Source organism: Rhinolophus ferrumequinum, chromosome 9 (genome assembly GCF_004115265.2).
Source record: "Rhinolophus ferrumequinum isolate MPI-CBG mRhiFer1 chromosome 9, mRhiFer1_v1.p, whole genome shotgun sequence".
In the NCBI taxonomy this organism is placed as follows: Eukaryota; Metazoa; Chordata; class Mammalia; order Chiroptera; family Rhinolophidae; genus Rhinolophus; species Rhinolophus ferrumequinum.
In genome coordinates this window covers 47,634,372-47,654,246 of record NC_046292.1, presented here as the reverse complement: position 1 = coordinate 47,654,246, position 19,875 = coordinate 47,634,372, and the positions used below count along the sequence as shown (strand labels likewise).

The 19,875-nt window shown below is 45.5% G+C and overlaps 1 protein-coding gene across 1 annotated transcript in view; it reads left to right on the top strand.

The window, feature by feature from the left end:
• JAK1 (Janus kinase 1) overlaps positions 1 to 19,875 on the top strand; it is a 124,716-nt gene that overhangs the window by 83,320 nt on the left and 21,521 nt on the right. Inside the window, exons 5-11 of the mRNA XM_033113408.1 lie at positions 965 to 1,118; positions 5,061 to 5,224; positions 7,275 to 7,617; positions 9,230 to 9,415; positions 13,041 to 13,198; positions 15,335 to 15,458; positions 17,393 to 17,579. Coding sequence (XP_032969299.1) covers positions 965 to 1,118; positions 5,061 to 5,224; positions 7,275 to 7,617; positions 9,230 to 9,415; positions 13,041 to 13,198; positions 15,335 to 15,458; positions 17,393 to 17,579 — 1,316 coding nt within the window. The remainder of the gene's footprint in view (positions 1 to 964; positions 1,119 to 5,060; positions 5,225 to 7,274; positions 7,618 to 9,229; positions 9,416 to 13,040; positions 13,199 to 15,334; positions 15,459 to 17,392; positions 17,580 to 19,875) is intronic.

Here is a 19,875-nt window from a genome sequence, read left to right as displayed (position 1 = left end):
CAATTACAGCTCAGTGACAGGAGTCTGAGTTTAATGGCAGCTCTTTTTGGAAGGAAGTTTTATGTGTTGTTCCACCATGCTGTGGTTTTTCATCAGCACGTGGGCATGACAAAGGAGAGAGACCCAGGCACCAGCTGAGTCTGTAGCCTAGAGATAGCCTGGATCAGCTCGGCTCACATACTTTCACACATGCCAGAACTCACTGTGTTTGTCTTACAGGCGGCAGAGAAAGTGGCAGTTAAGATAACGGGCTTGTAGGCTTAGGCCACCTAGCCTTTGGAACCTTCGTTTTCCTCATCTGTAAAATAAAAACAATGAAATCTACCTTGTATAGTTGCTATAAGGATTAAATAACATAATGTATATTAAGTGCTTATTAATGTAATTCACAACACTACAAGCTAAGCTTATAGTAATGTTCATGTATGTCTTCTATTTTAAAACTCCATTTATCCTAGATAAACCATCAATTTAATAACAGCTGTCTAGGAAATAGGAAACACTGCCATATTCACTGTATATCTTGGCTGTCTGATGAAGCTAGATTTTAGAAATGTTAAAATGAATAAAATGGGTCTTGGATTCAAGGCAGGATGGCATCATTAAAGGTAAAATTAGAGGTAAAAGGAGTTGGTGGGCTAACATCTATTAGTCATCGGTGTTTTCCTATTTAGGAAGATGTAGTAAAAGGTCAGAGGACCTATCTTTGTGATCTTACGGAAGTCACTTTATCTCTGAGTCATAGACGAGGTTCTGCAGGATGCTTTTCACAGAGAGCTTGTAAGAATGAAAAAGAAAAGGACCTTATAAGCGATGAAGTGCTGCACAGATGAAATGTTTGTCTGCTTGCTTCTCAGGGAAGTTTAGCCTCCAGCAGTGATAATTCTGGGTAGAACCAGGACACCTTTCCCACACGTTTCCAGGTCCCCTTTCCCACAACTGACGTTATTTTCCTGCCTTCCAGGTTCTATTTCACCAACTGGCATGGGACTAATGATAACGAGCAGTCGGTGTGGCGACATTCTCCAAAGAAGCAGAAAAATGGCTACGAGAAAAAAAAAGTTCCAGATGCAACCCCTCTCCTTGACGCCAGCTCCCTGGAGTATCTGTTTGCTCAGGTAAGAAGTTTGGGCCCAACAGAACCTGGGTTTCCTGGAATGGGTCACTAGAATGCTTTATGGCCTGTCCTGTGGCAGTTTTTGCTACTGTGGATTTGCCCCAAGTAAGGAGAGGGAAGGCAGCAATTCAATGTCTAGGCAGCTGGTTATCCCCCTTCTGGGTTTTCCAGGCTTCACGTCTTCCCTATTCCTTTCTTTTTTCCCCTCACCTTCTACCAGTTTACTTCTCATTTGCAGTGCCTTCTATGGAGAGAGCAGAGTATAGCTGTAAGAGAGAAGGTGTGGGTCAGTGGGGCCAACGAAGGCACTTCTCGGCAGTATTCGTAACGTTTGTGGAGGAAGGAGGTGCCCACTCTGAATCGTGGTGGTGGAAGAAAGATTAGACACTAGAGAAAAGCCAGAAGGGTCACCTAAGTGACATCACCCTGAGATTATATACATGCATATATACGTGTATATATGCATGTATATATATATATATATATATATATATATATATATATATATTTTATATCCTTACTGATTTTACCGTGTAAACATATATATTATGTACTACGTGGTTTCTGAAAACATCTTACTGTTCATATCATAAGCTGATTTTTTATTCATCCTATTGATCCTTCGATTGTCAAAGATACAGATCTTTGTTGTTTCAATGACTTCATAATCATTTGTTTATTCAACAAATATTTACTGAGTGTCTGTGTACTCTTTGCTGAGGGGCTGCAGCTACTGTGAGCAAGACAGACACGGTCTCAAGTTGGGCGAACAAAAAACAAACGAGCGAATAAAGTGATACATAGCTAATACGTAAGAAGTTGTGAGCCATGCTGTGAAGAAAAAAGCTTTTGTGATAATACGGGGAGGGGGTGCTTGCTTGGGGAGACATCACTTAAATAGTGTGATCAGAGAGGGTCTCTCTAAGAAGGTGACATTTATACCGAAACTTGAAGAATGAGAAGGAGCCTACAATTCTCAGGGAGGAGTGGGGAAGGTATTTCTTCTATGTAGAGCAAAGCTTTTCAAGAGCAGCACTACTGACATTTTGGGCTGGATAATTTTTTTGTTATTAGGGAATGCCCTGGGGTTGCAGGGTATTTACCCACACGCCTGGCCTCATGAGATGCCAGTAGCACCGTGCCCCCAGTTGTGGCAGTCAAAAATGTCTCCAGACACTGCCCGATATCCCCTCAGGGGCAAAGTCTCCCCGGTTGAAAACATCTGATACAGAGGGAACAGAATGTGGGAAGGCCCGGAGGTAGGTCAGAGCTGACGGGAAAATCAGTGTCCAGAGAAGGAAGAGAGGGTGATAAGGAATGAGACTGGTGGGGCCGCCTGGGGCAGATCACATAGAACCTTATATGAGCTGGCAAGGGGTTGTGTTTTTCCCCGAAGTGCGATGAAAAACTATTTGGAAGGGTTTGATTTTATTTATGGTTGAAGGCAATGATGATTCCTCTCGGTACATGGAAAGTGGATTGTGCTGCAGCCAGAGCTCACTCCAGATATACTAGCTGAGAACGTGCTACCTTGGTCCAGGTGGGAGAAAATGCCAGCTTGGCTTGGTGTAGTGGCATGAGAGTTGGAGGTAAATGGATGGATCTGTGGTTACTTTGGAAGATAGAATTAATATGATTTGCTGATGGGGTTGGCTGTAGAAGGTGAGGGAATTTGAATAATCAAAGATGATCTGAGGTTTATGTTTTGGACAATGAATGTTTGGTGGATAACGGAGTCATTTCCTACATAGGGAAGACTGAAAGGGACAGCTTGGAGAAGGGGTGGGAATTAGACGTTTTCTTCTGGAGACGCCTGCGAGACATACAAGTGAAGGTTTCAGGTGGGAAGTTGAGTATGAGGCGGAATCCAGGGGAAAGCCATCATTTATTTAACTCATCTCTAGTTTCTGGACAATTTTGGTTTTTCTCAAGTTTTCCCTGTTATGCTGTCACTGTTACAGGCTGTGTGAACAACCTCATACCTACGTGTTTATAGTGTTTTATTTGTTACTTCCTTAGGATATACTTTCTCTTTGCAGGCTTTTTATTAATATCACCATACTGTTTTCAAGGACCTTAGGATATACTTTTACATGTGATTTTGTGTCGCAGTTATAGTCCATTGTGCAGCGTTAGTTACTGATTACACATTATCCCCATTCCATACATACAACAGAGAAATACACAGTCCTGGGCAGATAACTGTGTTAAAAAAATTAACTGGCCGTTTTCAGATTGATCCTTTTGAATTCAACCTCTCAGTTTTGTAAAATCATATCTGAGGTTTATTCTTTTACCTTTCTTGGGAGAGGAAGTGTAAAGGAAGAGTGCATCATTCTTCAAGAGTAAGTATTGCATTAGATTCTGACCTTTCAGAGCTTCAGGAATGAGTTACTTGACTGGGTAGTTGTCCAGTATGTGTACAGAAAATCACAGCCAAATAGAATCCTTTCGGATTTTGTTCTGCTCTGCACACGTTGCTGGCAGAGGTGATTGTTGTTTCTCTTCGGTAGTTTGTGGAAGTGGTCAGTTTCCTTTTCTTATCTGGGAGAAACAAGAAGTTCTGTCTTGGAAAGAAGGGGAACTGCAGCAGTGAGAACCTTTTATCCCAAACCAGTAAACTAAAGTCACTTTGGGGCAAGTGAGTGGCTTCCTTATGTAGGAATACCACCTCCAGTCTTCATGTCTACTTCTGTTCAAACTAGAGAAAGGCGAAGGAGTTCCTTGCCCTTAGAATACTGGATGCTCTAAGTTAGTCCGTAAAGACTGAGTGTGGCTGTGGCGCAGTACCGAAGAACCGTGGCCCCGGAGTCACATCTACGTTTGACTCTCTAGCCCACTACTCACTAGGTCCCTGGCCTCCCTGGCACTCTATCTTTCTACTTGACCTTGTTTTTTATAACTACCTGATGTTACCTATTTCTATTTTGTTATTCTTTCTTCTTAGAATGGAATCTCCCTGAGGTCAGGGATGTACTTTGGTTTATTGCTATATCCCTAACACGTAGAATAACATCTGGCCTGTCATTGGTTCTCAGGAATCAATCACTGCCAGATGAATGGATGAAGTTATTTCACCTTTTGGTGCCGTAGATTCCCCACCGGTTAGGTAGAGATGATGATGTTAGTTAGCATCTACCTCCTCGAGCTGTTGTGAAGATGAAGTGAAATAGTAAATGAAAGAACCTAGCAGCGTGTCTGGCACCGAGGTTAGGATTTAATAAAGGGGAGCTGGCACTGACATCATCTTCGTTACTCTGCACAAGGCGGGGGGTGGGCATTGCTTTTTAGTGTTTTTTGTTTGTTTGTTTTTGAAGCCCTCATTGGCTCTTGGAATACTGGGCACCTCCATCGGTGAGGGGATGTGTTTTGGTGAGACATTTCACCACTGGAAACTTGAACAGCAGATTTTGAAGAAACCACATGTGGTAACGAGGCACTGTGGAATGCGGACTCCTTCCCCTTTTCTAAATCTACATCAGGCCTGGGTGAGGCGCCTTGTCGATTTTACACCCAGTTTCTAGACTGGGATATCTCAGTTCATGGTGGTGGAATTAGTGAAAGAGCAAACCCCAGCCAGCTGTTGCCTTTCCTTGCCCGGATGCAGCGCAGCCCAGGCCTCGCTGCTTTTCACCATTTATTTGGTAAGCTCCCTGAGAGGGCTTCATGTGTTCGTGCTGTTCGCCAGGACCTAGTATATGCTCAAAAAATATTTGTTAAATGAATAAATTAGCCAGAGAGATCATCACCTGAGCCCCTTCCTGCCCAGCTGTTGAGAAAGAGCGTGGGTGCCAGAGACACGACCCATCTCCTTAGTCTTGTTGCTGTACTGCTTTTCTGGCTGGCACCTCCCTGTGTGGAGAACCTTCTTCTCAGGATCAGAAACATGGGTGGACTCTTGAAACTTAATGGTGGTTCATTTCTTCTCACCTCTGCTCCAAAGGGCCAGTATGATTTGGTCAAATGCCTGGCTCCCATCCGAGACCCCAAGACTGAGCAGGACGGGCATGACATCGAGAACGAGTGCCTGGGGATGGCCGTCCTGGCCATCTCCCACTACGCCATGATAAAGAAGATGCAGTTGCCAGAACTCCCCAAGGACATCAGGTGAACCTTTGCATGTGTTAACTCATTTATTGCATTTTTCTGGCTACAGAATTGACGGTGGGAATGGTGTTATTTTTACATGTTCTCGCACATCGCAGTTTAACCACTGCCAGCTTTTAGCTGACCCCTGTTCTCTGCAGAGCCCAAGTAGTCGTCTTAGAATATCTATAAAAGGTAGCTCCATTATGATTGTGTCCTGATGTGGAATGTTGGCGGATGACCTTGACATCTGTACTAGGGTGAAAGTTCTGGGCTGCGGCTGCCAATCAGATTAGTGGCCCCCAACCCTGCCCTTCCTTCTCTGCCATTGGAAGCATTGCCATCTATCGCTGCACTTGTTCCTTCTGTGTTGGATGTATTTTAAAATGCTCCTTAATATATCTCTACAGGAAGCTACTACCCTCCCTAGCCTGAAGTAGAGTTCCCTAGAGAGCTGTTGTGAAAGATGATCAACTGTTACGTTAAGGAAATTGTATTCACTTAAAACTGTCATTTGCGATCAAGTCTCTGTGAAGAAATATTCAATTTGCATACCGTGTTTCCCCAAAAATAAGATCTAGCCGGACCATCAGCTCTAATGCTTCTTTTGGAGCAGAAATTAATATAAGACCCGGTCTTATTTTACTATAATGTAAGACTGGGTTTTATAATATAATTAATGTAATATAATACCGGGTCTTATATTAATTTTTTCCCCAAAAGACGCATTAGAGCTGATGGTCTGGCTAGGTCTTATTTTCGGGGAAACATGGTAATTTCCACTCACCTATGAAATATAATTTTTTTTTCAGTAAGATGTAATTATCATAAATGAAGACAGTCTCATTTTGAAGAGGAAATTATTTATAGCTGTAATAGTTGTGATAGGCAGCATGCATGTTCTCATAAGGTTACTTCTTGTGTCTCTTTGACCTTGAGTAGACCTCCTCTGCCCTTGACCAGAGTCTGGAGCAGATTACAAGTTGCTCCTCAGTAAGGCACAGACTGCTTAGATACATGCTGTATTGCTACTTTTGCGCGTGCGCGGGCTCTCTCTGTCTCTGTCTCTCTCTGTCTCTGTCTCTCTCTCTCTCTCTCTCTCTCTCTCTCTCTCTCTCTCTCTTTTCCTGTGGCTTTTGCTCTGGGCACCTCCTCTTCATTTTTTCAAGAGGCTAACGTAAAAAATTAATAATTCTCCCCTGATCATCCCTCCATTACATTAATCTAAAAAAAAAATTACGACATTTATTGGGGGTAAATTCACACTTCACAGTGTCCACTGTTTTTAAACCATTCATGCAGCAGGGATTACCAGGTGCTCACTGTGGGGAGTAACAGGCACACACGTCTCCCCACTTGTTTGGCCCCCAGTAGATTTGTTCTTTCTTTCATGGGTATTCTTACTCTCCTTAAAGCTGGCTCCTGTTCTAGCAGTGTATCAGTTTGTTGAGATTCTGTTACTCATAGATACTCTCATGTGAGCACCGGGATGGGTCATAACCTTTCAGTTTACTGATTGATCCATTTAATCTAGCTGGGACATTTTCACATGGCAAACACCATGTGATTATCTTTTGGATATAATTAGCTTTTATGTGTTTTCCCCATTTCTCCTAAAACAGTATGTGACCTTTAAAGAAAAATTAGGAAACAGACATGTACATAGAACATACAAAGCCTCTCTAATCCCTCTTGACACCTTTCAGACCATTTTCTAACTGATGCTGAATCTTATAACCGTGTGTTTACATCTATATTAATGTGCACGCAACAGTGACATCACATCAGCAAGCAGAAACATAGATAAGGCAGTTTTGCTGCCTGCCTTTGTGACCCAGAAAATTGGGTGATACCTGTCGGCATCCCCATTTCAGTAAAATCTGTGGAATGCACTTTGCTCTTCTCTTCCGGTCTCTGTTGACCACCCTCTCAGACCCTCTGGGTGGGAGTAGATCCTCGTTTCTCATTTGGCAACCCATGGAAGGAAGATTATAGATTTGGGTTTGTTTTCAAACTATTCTCTGCTAACCTGTATGTGAAAAAGAGGTATTATTTTTCTACTTTCTCTTAGCTACAAGCGATATATTCCAGAAACATTGAATAAGTCCATCAGGCAGAGGAACCTTCTCACCAGGATGCGGATAAATAACGTCTTCAAGGATTTCCTCAAGGAATTTAACAACAAGACCATTTGTGACAGCAGTGTGTCCACACATGACCTGAAGGTGAAATACCTGGCTACGTTGGAGACTTTGACAAAACATTATGGTGCTGAAATATTTGAGACCTCCATGTTACTGATTTCATCAGAAAATGAGATGAATTGGTTTCATCCAAACGACAGTGGAAATGTTCTCTACTATGAAGTGATGGTGACTGGAAATCTTGGAATCCAGTGGAGACAGAAACCAAATGTAAGTGGAATAGGTGGCTGATGAAAGCAGGGCCTCCTGGGTCACAGGGCGTGTTCTGTTGATCCAGTTGTATTAATCTGTTTGCTACCCATTACCCTTGTGGGCTGAGTTTAGTTAGGCTAGAGACCAGAATCCTTCACCTTTTATTGCGTCCATGTAGCAGGAGATCTAAATAAGTATTTATTGAGTTCTATAGGGACATAGAGAAACAGAGTAACACATATAATATATAATAATATAATAAGAACAGCAGATGTTTACCGAGTGCTTACTACGCACCAAGTACTTTTCGATGCTTTTTATGTGCACCAACTCATTTATTCCTTAAAAACAAAAAATGAACAAAGAAACAAACCTTGAGGGGAATACTGCCATTATCTCTAAATTATAGATGGACACAAAGAGGCATAGAGAAGTAGAGAAGTTAAGAAACTTGTCCAAGGTCATAACTGATAAATGATTGTGCCAAAAATTGAACTTATGCCTCTGGCTCCATGAAATAGGATAACTGATTTTTCAATTTGAAGCTTCTTTTTGAAGTGTTTGTCGAAGGAGGCAGTAGAGCAGAGTGGTTTCAAAGCGTGGGTTTTAAACCTAACTCAACCTGGTTCAAATCCTAGCTCCATTATTTATAGTTACATGGCCTTGGGAGGGTTACTTCACCTATATCAGCCCCGTATTACTTATCAGTAAAATGGAGATACTGTACCTACCTCATAGGTTTGGTGAGAGAACTAAATGTCATTTAGCACAGAGCCTGGCATGTAATAAATGTTCAGTAAATTATTGTATCTGCTATTATCATCATTATTATTATTGTAAATAATAATATTAAAGTAAAGGTGAGATTTTCTTCTCCTGTTTTATTCTCTTGCTAAAATAACAATGACTAACACTTACTGAGTGCTTTCTATATGGTAGGTACTATGTTAATGAAAACTTACCTAATCCTCAAAGGACCTTGTGAAGATGTAAAATCTCTGCTTTTTGGATGGGGAAATGGAGGCTCAACGAGGTGAAAGAACTAATTAGTAACTGGCAGGGGCAGGGTCTTACCCCAGATCTCTAGTCTTTAAGACTCAGGCTACACAAAATATTTAAACCCGTGCAGATACATGTGACTCCCTAGATTATTCAAGCATGGCATTTATACCTTCTCTTGAAAATTTTGGCTTGAATATTGTCATAAAGTCACGACAGTTGGTGATAGACAAGGAGAAAGCCCATGTTCTGTCCAGTCACATTTGGGGAGGAACAGGTTCTCTGCCTCTGTTGAAACACACACATCAGTCCAGAAGTGCGGGGCCCTCATTGTAGATACATGTCTAGCGGACATCCATTTCCCTTTCTGAGTGTACTTGTACATTAGAGATGATGTAAAGAGGTTAGTCAGTGTCTTCATGAAGGTCTCCAAGCGTACAATCCCAGGCCTCCCTGAGAAGGACCCAAAACTGTGATCCTTGTTTCTCCCAGTTTCTCTGTAAGTCCAGGCGTGCTGGTGCTCTCCCCCGAGGTTGGAGGCTCTGCATTGCTTTCCCAGAAGCACTGATCTTTTTACCAATAGAAAAGGAGAAAGCCAATGTAACTCTGTCACTTTTATGCTTGTTACCAGGTTATCCCTGTTGAAAAGGAAAAAAATAAACTGAAACGGAAAAAACTGGAAAATAAACACAAGAAGGATGAGGAGAGAAACAAAATCCGGGAAGAGTGGAGCAATTTTTCTTACTTCCCCGAAATCACCCACATCGTAATAAAGGAATCTGTTGTCAGCATTAATAAGCAGGACAACAAAAAAATGGTAAGTTTGCTCCAGAAGCCGTTCGGTCTGGATCTGGTGAGGCGAGGACAGTTACGCGGCACATGCCTTTCACAGGAAGTCTGATGATTATCTTACTGAAGTCCAAAGCCCCTGTGGCTGACCTTGACGTGACTGAGGTCAGGTTTTGGCGTTTACACCGGTACATCCCAGTGTCTTCCTTTGGTCTTGCAAATGTGTGTATCTTTCAGCATTTGCTCCTCTCCCAACGATATTTCAGCATCAATATTTCACAAATCTTAGTGAGTGTGAAGGCACAGAAGATGGGTGGAGGTCAGCGTTTCCCTCCAGGACACGTGCACGGCTTCTCTGCTGAGCTGGGGTGAGGGCGGTGGGAAGCCCCACTTTGCACGTTAGCAGACGGTCAGGCGGGTGGCTGTGGCCGCGGTGGCAAGTCTCATCGTGGTGTCAGGCACACCCAAGTGACTCTCGGACAGAGGAAGGGGGTCAATCTCACTTCCTCTCCTTTGGTGTCACTGGAGGGCGTATTCTAGACAGGCAGGCCCGTTTGGCAGGGGAAGTGGGAACCCTGCCACAATGTACATGTTTGTGTCAGGGAAGTCACAGCTGACAAATGTGGGGAGAACGGGCTGGCGAGACAGTACGTACAAAGTGCAGGTAGTCAGCACCAGGGAAATACCAGGTTTTGCCTAAAATTTGGCAAAGAGTGTGTTAATCTGGTGATATGGTTTAGAACAGACAGTCACCCTTTTATAACTAGAGTAACTTGTCTTGGTGTATGTACCCTTTGGAAAGCAGCTTAGCTCCATGTGTTAAAATTCTTTACATATTCCTCCATTCAAGAGTCTAGGGCTCTGTCTTCCAGAAACAGTAAGAGATGCAGGCAGTGATCTCTGAACGTTCATGTTTATTCCAACAGTATTTACAGTATCAAAATACAGAAAATAACCTAAATATACAGTAATAGAATGGGTAAATAAATCATAAATCACCTGAGTAATAGAATATTATATAAATAAATTGCTGAATTTTTAAATAATCTGGAAAAATGCTTTGTAGAGGGAAAAGAGCAGACTATAAAGCTCCCTATAGAACAGCACCAATTTTGTTCAAACATTTTTGAGAAGGTATGTGTGTACCTACACATGCTCTTAGAAAAATAATAAAATAGTAACAGTTATTATGTACCGTGGAATTATGAGTGGTTTTAATTTTCTTATTCCCCAAACAACAGCCCCCCCACACCCCATTTTAACAATAAACATACAGTAATGTCATCAGGAAACCGCAGCAAACCGTGAGGTGAAAGAAGTAGAACAGCCCAGGTAGATGCTAGTGGGAAGGTGGAAATGGAAGGAGGGAAAACGTGAAAATAAGTGTTACTCATTCGGTATATTATAGATCCTGGGCTGTGTTATATATTCTGTGTCTACATTATCCTCTTCGGTCCTTACAAGAACCTTCGATGTAGGAATTTTGGCTCTGTTTCCAGTGGACACTCTGAGACTCATGGAGAGGTGCAGAAACTTGTCCAGGGTTACAGAGTGAGGAAGTGGCGGTTCTGCCTGTGCTACTTCGGTTTCCCCAACGTTCTCTTCCCCAGAGACTCTGTAGTGAGGGGGAGCTTGGCACACCTGTGATCTGGCTCTTGCACGTGGCCAAACTCGGAAGATACATGGCCGAGGAGGAGAAGCAGCGGCCAGCTGGTACAGTTTCTGTGGGCCTGCCCCTATCCTGTCCTGGCTGACAGAGTTTCAAGTCTGGCACCCAGTGGGTGCACCTGTCATCGAAGTCAGAGCGTACTCTGACCACATGGGCCGATGACTCTGGGCCAAGCTGGGTAGGGGAGCAGGAGGAAGTCAGGAGGAAATAAATACTTGCTCGCCCCCTTATGTTATTTTTCTTTACAAACACTAGCTCTTACTGCATGCTAGGCACTTCCTATTCTAAATGCTTGACAAGTCTCCACTCTTTTCATTTTCATGTTGACCCTATGAGGTGGCTCTGTTATTAGCCCCTTTTTACAGAGGAGGGAACCGAGGTACAGAAAGATTAACGTACCCATCGTCACACAGCTTTTAGGCTGAACCCTTTGCGCTTGCCAGTCTTTGGCAGTTTGGGACCTGTAAACACGAGGATTACATAGGCTTACACAGAACAGCAAGTGGAGATACTGAGGTCAGAACCCAGCCACGCTGGCTCCAGAACCTGTGGAGGCAGGTTCAACACTGCGATGCTTTCTCCTCTTTATGTCACTCCCTCGTCCCTTCACAGCCAGGGATGTCCAAGTCCTTTGATCAGGCAATACTTTGGCTGCTGGTTTTTTCTGGAAAGCATGATGCTCGCCTGCTATCACATCATCTCTTGATTTCTCTCTTCTCTGCATCTCCTTGATGTCTCCCGTTTCCATGCAGACTTCTACTCTCACTCATATATGACTTACGTGGTCTCACTCATATATGACTAGATGAAGGGCTGCCCAAGCTAGACCATCTTGAATTTTGTCTTTGGGGATCTGCAGGTGGATGCCAGGTCATCCCCGAAAGGAAGCACATTCAGCACAAAGTCTGCTTCCTGAATCACCGTCCCTGTGGTGGCCTCCTTGACTCACAGGCCTAGAGCTCCCTGTCCTTGGCGTCACAGCCAACTGTGACGAGGCCCCCTTCCCGCTACCCTGTCTTGTTGCTTATATCCGCCCCCTTTCTCCTTCCCTGGTCTGTTTTTCTCTGCCACTAGCCTCTTTTTTCACCAGTGCTGTGTAAAGAGTCTTATTCTTAAGTAGTGTTTTGCCCTTCTCTGAAGACTCAGGTGCTTTGGAATACTTTTGGGAGTCAAAGCTCTAAATCATGGCTTTACGTACCTTCCTTCCCCAGGAGATGTTCCTAGTTGACCCCTTGGCTCCTCTGAGATGGACAACCTCTGCTCAGGGCTGTATGATCAAGACAAAAAAACAAAAAAAACTACCTGTCGTCACCTCCAAGTGTTTTTCTGCAAACCTTCTTCCCACGGAAATTCCCTCCCTCTTCCCCACTTTTGCCTCTCCTGCTTTGAGTGAGACTCTCTGCCTCCTCCAAACCCTCAGAGGTCCCTGGACTATGTCTAGCAACCTCATCGTTGTATCTGGGGCCATTCCTGGATTAAAATCCAGGAGTTTCACCTTCTTGACCAACTCTGCATGAGACGAAGTACCTGTGCTCTGCTTCCTTTTCTAAAGTAGCTGTGATGCTGAGTCAGTCATTGCTTAGTGCCAAGACCAGGGTACCTTGTGTACACGCTCCTCTCCCCCCATTTCGACTTTTCTACCTCCACCCCCTTCATTCTGGCCTGCTTTTCCATCTGGACCTAAGTGGCAGCTTCACAGGTCTCCTGCCTGCCACAGCTTCCCGTTCCTCGCTTTCTCACATACAAACACACTGTACCTCATCCAATAGTTTTGAGATAATAGCTCAGAAAGGGATGAGTAGTCAAAGTCCTATATAAATGCAAGGGTTACCGCTATTGTCAACAAAAGGAGTTTTCCTTTGGGGTCACGCATTCTCCATTGAGTTTTAAATATGAATACCTTCTCACTGTGTAACTCTCCATAGAGTCAGCTGCTTAAGATGGTAGCACATGATGTAACCACGGGCATTTCTTCTCTCACCAGGAACTGAAGCTCGCTTCCCACGAGGAGGCCTTGTCCTTTGTGTCCCTGGTAGATGGCTATTTTCGGCTCACAGCAGACGCCCATCATTACCTCTGCACCGATGTGGCTCCCCCCTTGATCGTCCACAACATACAGAACGGCTGTCACGGTCCAATCTGGTTGGTTCTAGAACCTTCTCAGTTGCCCTTGGTGTGAAAAGAATCCACATTTTAGTGACGGGGAGTGTGGCCTCCTCAGGCAGGGGTGTTGTTTAGGTTGCGGGCAGTTGGGCATGTTGCTTAGTACTGATTTGGTGCCTTCTTTTTTATCCCTGCTGGTCTGTTGGTCCGGCCTTCCTGTCATCTCCTACCTTGGTCCTTGCAGCAGCCCCTCCCCTCTTCTCTCTTACTTGGGTCTCCTCGTAGTTTAATGTCCGTCCCTCCCGCCACTTCTCCACACCTGACCAAGAAGTGCCACACATCCTGACCCCTGTCTGTGCCAAACATTGTGGATGATTCAAGAAAGATAGGACACAGATCTCCACATCATACAGGGTAGTAAATAATGGAATCCTGGGTCAATGTGTCCTAACGTGTCAGATAAGTGGTGGGAACACTGAGCGTGGCCAAGCCTTGGTGCTGGAAAGGGCCTTGCTGGATATCTTGCCCCTCTTGCATCTCAGGACGTGTAGCCTGTGCTCAGATACTTCTGGTGGTGGAGGACTTAATGAATGCCACGCGAGGCAGCCAGTGGATTCTAGCTCTAAAAATTACCAACACACATACCGTATTTCCCCGAAAATAAGACCGGGTCTTTTTTTTTTTTTTTTTTTTCAAAATTTTATACTTTATTCTTATTTTTTTGCTTGATTGTACTGAAGACCGGGTCTTATATGAAGTTTTGCTCCAAAAGACTCATGAGGGCTTATGTTCGGGGGATGTCATCCTGAAAAATCATGCTGGGGCTTATTTTCCAGTTAGCTCTTATTTTCGGGGAAACACAGTACATTTCTGATCTGGCATTGAATTTGCCTCTCTGTAACTTCTGCCGCTTCATTTGAATTCTGCCACTTGAAACAACAGGGATTCAAGTGGCAGAATTCAAATAAGGAGGCAAGAAGGGAAGGTTCCTTCCTCTTCCATATGACTGTCCTTCAGGTAAAGGAAAATAGCTACTGTGTTTCTTCTGAGTCTCCCTTTCCAGAGCAAAATATATTTGGGGAAGCATCCCGGCAGCTGCCTTCCACATGACCCAGTTCCCACCTTCTTCCTTATCCCAGTTACCTTGTGAACAGGTAGTTTGTTAGTGGGGTGAACCCTGGCCTAGACAGGCTCAAAGACCCACGGGCAGGTAGACACAGAGAGAATTGCAGAGCAAAGGGTTGAGTCTTACAGGAAAGCAAGTCTGTCAAATATCCCACCCACAGTTAGGCTCGGAGACCCTGGCACTTGCTTGTCCCGTGGCCTGGAATGCCCTTGCTCCAGAACCTACACAGCCACCACTTCCTTCAGGTGTTACTCAGGTATCACCTTATCGGTGAAGTCTTCCCCGACCACCGTTTATAAAATAATGATACCTCTTCCCCTTCCGCCCTCCACACTTCCTGGCTCCCTTACGCTGCTCTATTTTTCTTCAGTGGCATTTATTGCCTCCTGACATACTATGTGTATTTCCGTGTCCATTTGTTTCTTGTCTGCCTACCCTCACCGCACAGAATATGAGCTCCATAAAGACAGGGACACATCCTGGGCCCTTAGTAAGTATTTGATGGATGGATGGATGGATGGATGAATGAATGAAGGAATGTTTCATGTTCTGTGGGGTCTGAAACTCATTGCCTAAGAAGCCTTCTCACAGTAGGTAGCATTCACATCAGGTTAAACTTAGAAGAATCCGGGATGGTTTACCAGGTCTGAAAGAGGAGAAAGGGCACTAAATGTGAGGGATCGACATGGGCAGAGGCGTGAAAGTGTCACAGACCACAGGGCAGTGGGTCTCTGCCTTTCTGGTACATGTCGACCATGTCAGCCTTCTTTCCTCCATACTTTGTGAGCACCATTCCCCAGGTGTAGTAACCTCATGCGTGTATTTATTTAGCAACTGACCACTGCCCTCTGTGTGCCAGGACTGATGAGCCCTGGGGACACAAAGGAGTGTAAGACAGGCGTGTCCCTCAAGCGTCTTTAGGACCCAGGGCACGTGAGGCAACAAGGCCGTAAGACTCGAGGTGTTGCAGGGGTGTGGCTATTCCCTGGGGTTCAGAGTGCTCCTCGTGGGTGTGAGCTATTTGTCCCTTTGCCTCTCTCTCCCTCTAGCACAGAATACGCCATCAATAAATTGCGGCAAGAAGGAAGCGAGGAGGGGATGTACGTCCTGCGGTGGAGCTGCACCGACTTTGACAACATCCTCATGACCGTCACCTGCTTTGAAAAGTCTGAGGTCAGTCAAGGCGTGGGTGGGGGTCAAGCCATGTGGCCACCGGGCATCCAGTGCAATCTGGTCCAGGAGCTGCTGCAGAGAGGACCCCTCTGAGGGGGTAGAGTTGGAAAAGCCTGGGTCTCTGAGAAAAATCCCTGGCAGTTCCGACGGGCAACCTGCTTGCCCAAAGGAGACTGGTCCTGAGCAGCCAGACCCTGTAACCTTTCTCCCTCATGGCCCCTTTTTATCTTCCTTCCGATGACCCAAGGCAGGGGTCCACCGTGGCTCTGGGAGGTGGAACACGACCAGAAAACCAGTTTATACCAGACACTTGCAAAGTGTCGTGTAACTGTTTAGACTGACTTATTCTATCCTCAGTGCCAAAATCAGCAGAGCCCCAGAGCTGTGTATGTGTGTGTGTGTGTGTGTGGCATTCGCTGGTACAAACCAGTGCCGAGAAGGCCACGTTGGCAGCTGGCCTAACACAGTGTTCCCCAGATGGTAGCTTCAGACATTTTGACAGACATACTTCTGTCCCATGTTTAGACACGTGGAGATGTCTGTTAGTGACTCAGCTGTCGCTGGAAGCCAGGATGTTGTGAGAGAAATCCTGACGGCTAAGATAGAAGCCAGAATTGTTGCCTTTACCTCACTGGACCACAAATGTCTTTGTGATTCATCTAATGCTTTTCAAAATACAAGAAATGGAATATTTTAAAAGACAAATGAGTTTTACAGAATTAGCCCAAATAAATACACTAACGTTGATTGGGTTTAAGATGAATTTGGAGAACCGGGGTGGGAGGGGCCTGTGAGACGGAAGTCAGCACATCAGCATATTGAAGACCTCAGACACAGAAAGGAAAAGTACCAGAGAACCCCTGGGGACTGTACGCCGTCAAGAGAGGGCAGAGGAAGTGGCAGAAGGTACCCAGTGCTGCCAGGTGTCCTAGGCCGCCTCTACGGGCGGCCGCCTCCCTGGGGGTGTTCCTGTACGACTAGGTCCCCTGGCTCGACAGGCACGATGGCTCAGAACTTGTCAGGCTTGTTGCCTTGGCAGGATGTCTCTCTTGTGTATTCATTAGTCTTTGGAGGAAGTTGAAGGTTTTTAACATGCATGGATGCATGAGACAGCCCAGTCTCCTCCTGAGGCAGGTCCTGACCTGACCTGTCCTGTCCCAAGACCATTCAGCGACATGGTCTGTCTACCTGGTGTTACCTTACCTGGGGAAAACAAGGACCTGGGGAAAACAGAAAGAATGCTCCTACTACTTTATTTGATATTATCCCCGTTGTACATACGAAGAAGCTGTGGCATCTTGTCCTAATTTATGCCATAAATAGATCTTTCTGGCTCTCATTGCTAACCACTAAAATAGTTTCCTTTGTGCCAAAAGTGCCCCTGAAGGAAAATTTGTGCCTGTATTTCCTCTCTGTGGCACCATGGAACCCTGAAACTGGACCAGACAGCTGAGGTTCTCCTCAGATAGACATGAGGCCTGGAAGGATTCAGTTTGAGGCAGTTCCTGGATAAATTTTGCTGCAGTAATTATTATTTCATGTATAATAATATTTGCTAGCCTTTATAAAGTGCTTCCCAGGTTTTTTACGTGCACCATGTCATGTAATCGTAGCGACAGTCCCATGAGGTTGGTATTTCCATGAACTTCATCCCGTAGGTCCAAAACCAAGTGCTGCTTTCCGGGAAATCACTGCTCTGTGTGTGCTGTCTCCCTTTTGTTGGTTGCATATAGTTTTGCTAACTTGCTTTTGATCAACTTTTCATTTTTAAGTAAGTTTAGATTTACAGACCTGTTACAGAGATGGCAGCAGAGTTTCCTTATAGCCTTCACCCAGCTTCCTCTGTTCTTACCCTAGTCGTCCAGACCCCGTGGTACATTTTCCCAACCCCCCTTTTAAAGCAAATCATTTCTGGTTCTATTCCCGAACGGCAGGTACTGGGTGGCCAGAAACAGTTCAAGAACTTTCAGATCGAGGTGCAGAAGGGTCGCTACAGCCTGCACGGCTCGGACCACAGCTTCCCCAGCCTGGGGGACCTCATGAGCCACCTCAAGAAGCAGATTCTGCGCACAGACAACATCAGCTTCGTGCTGAAGCGCTGCTGCCAGCCCAAGCCCCGAGGTGGGTGTCCCCGTGTCCCCTCAGTGATGCCCTGCGTGCTTCCCATGCGCCGAGACCCAGCTCCACCCAAGGAGCTGGCTGCTCTGAAGGAACTGGCCCCTCCCCACAGTTTCTAGGTGTCTTTCATTGAGTTTTGTTACACGTCTGTTCCTAATTCTTCAAGTGTGAGCATTTTCTATAGAAAAAAACATACTCCTTTCCTCAGCATCCTTACTAAGCTGCAGGAAGAGGCATGTTTAGGAATCGTAAGCAGAAACTTCTTTAAGATAAAATGTCTTGAGAGTTCCCCTGTCGAACTCTCCTGTTTATTTATCTGAGAAAGGTTCCTGGCATGTCTTCTGTGAGCCAAGAACTATATTAGATGTAAAGAATCAGAAATGCCCGACACCCAGTCCTGCTCTCTCTCCAAGGGTTTTCTATCTAATACAGAAAATGTTACAGGGATGTGAGCACTGCCGGATGTGCTAGGTCTTTTAAATCAACACATACACGTATCAGACCTTGGGCTCGTAAAGAAGCGATGGTGAACATCCCTGAGTCTCAGGGAATGGAAGGCTTGCATAGAGGAGGCAGGACTTGAACTGAGTGTTGGACAGTGAGTGGGGGCTTGTCAGTTACCTAAGGGCACGTCCCAGGGAGCATGAGCCAGGGCAAAGCGGCAGGCAAAAGCAGAGGCGGCAGCAAGGTTCTGGAGGGCTACTGTGTTAGGTGAAGTGAGAAAGAACGGGGAGGGGAGACCGGGAAGGGAGAGGTTTGGGATCATGGGCGGCCGTGGATGCCACACCACGGAGCTGGGACTTTATCCTCTAGGCAGTGGGGAGCCATGGGAGGATCAGGGAGTAAGAGGGTAGGAGGGGGTGAGGAGCTTAGCTGCTCTTTTTAATGCCCCATGAGTGTGTCACTGATGTCCTGCAGGTGGATTCGTCACCTCTCAGAATGTGAGAACTGGAAAGACACTTAGGGGTTGTCTAGTCTAAGTTTTCTTGTAGATAAGAAAACTGAGACCTAGAGAAGTGAAGTAGGTCTTATTGAAGGTCAAGGTCAAAGAAGTTTGATGCCAGGTCTATCCTGAATGCCAGGTACCTTGAGTATTGCTTTTTTTTTTTTTTTTTTTTTTTTAATTTTTTGTTGGGGAACAGTATGTTTCTCCAGGGCCCATCAGTTCCAAGTCGTTGTCCTTCAATCTAGTTGTGGAGGGCGCAGCTCAATTCCAAGTCCAGTCGCCGTTTTCAATCTTAGTTGCAGGGGGTGCAGCCCACCATCCCATGCGGGAATTGAACCGGCAACCTTGTTGTTCAGAGCCTGCGCTCTAACCCACTGAGCCATCCGGCTGCCCCAAGTATTGCTGTTTTTGACATTCCCCCGCCGCAGGGTGCTGCCCTGCATATGTCAGATCCTTCTCTTAGTAGGGGGTCAGGCCTCAAGGAAATGGCAGCACCATTGTTCCCGAGGCCCCCGTAAGTGTGGTTGAAGGTGCGCTGAGGGGTCTATGTGAGACCTATCTTGTCCCTTTAAAGGAAATGCCTCTGTGAGTCCTCACTTCAGGGGTGGTCAGAGCAAGCAGTACCAGGACATAAAGGGCCTGGGTTCTTGACGTTTGAATCACTTTTTGGTCTCCCAGCAAGGGACTGTCACTGAATTTAGTGAAAGAGGAAGGACTTGTGTTCTTGTTGATCAGATAGGGTTTCCTGCCAGCCTCACGGAGTAACTGCAGCCTTTGTTTTTGTGCTCGAAGATGTTCAGCAGAGGTAAAAACACATCTGCCACTTGGCCGTGAGACCTCCAGAGGGAGTTAAAACCTTAAAGCCCAACGGCCCTATTTACTCTCCTTCCAGGTATTAGACGCGTTTTTTGTTTTGTTTTTCCCCCCTAAGAATTAGTGGTCTGTAGGTGTGTTAAGGACATGGAGAACTGCAGCCACAGGAAGAGAGAAGTGGTAGCAGGTGGGAGATGGCGACGTGATTCTTTGCAGACATCAGCTGGGTTGGTCTCTGAGGTAGCTACCACCACCCCTACTCGCCCAGACCTGGGAGCCAGTGGCTGTGGAGGGAGAAGCACAGGAATGGACTAGAACCCCTCTCGTGGCTTTCTGTTGAGGCTCCAAGCACTGAGTATGTGTCTGTCTCTCCCACTTGATTGTGAACTCGTAAGACAGGATCTGGTTCTCACTCTCCACTCTGTGACTCATGGGAAGCACAGCACCCAGCACAGAATTCAGCATTCACTAATGGCCGTCAAGGGAGTAACTGCAGCGGTAGCTGCCACATTGGTGGGTACAAGCAGTGTACGTGCCTAT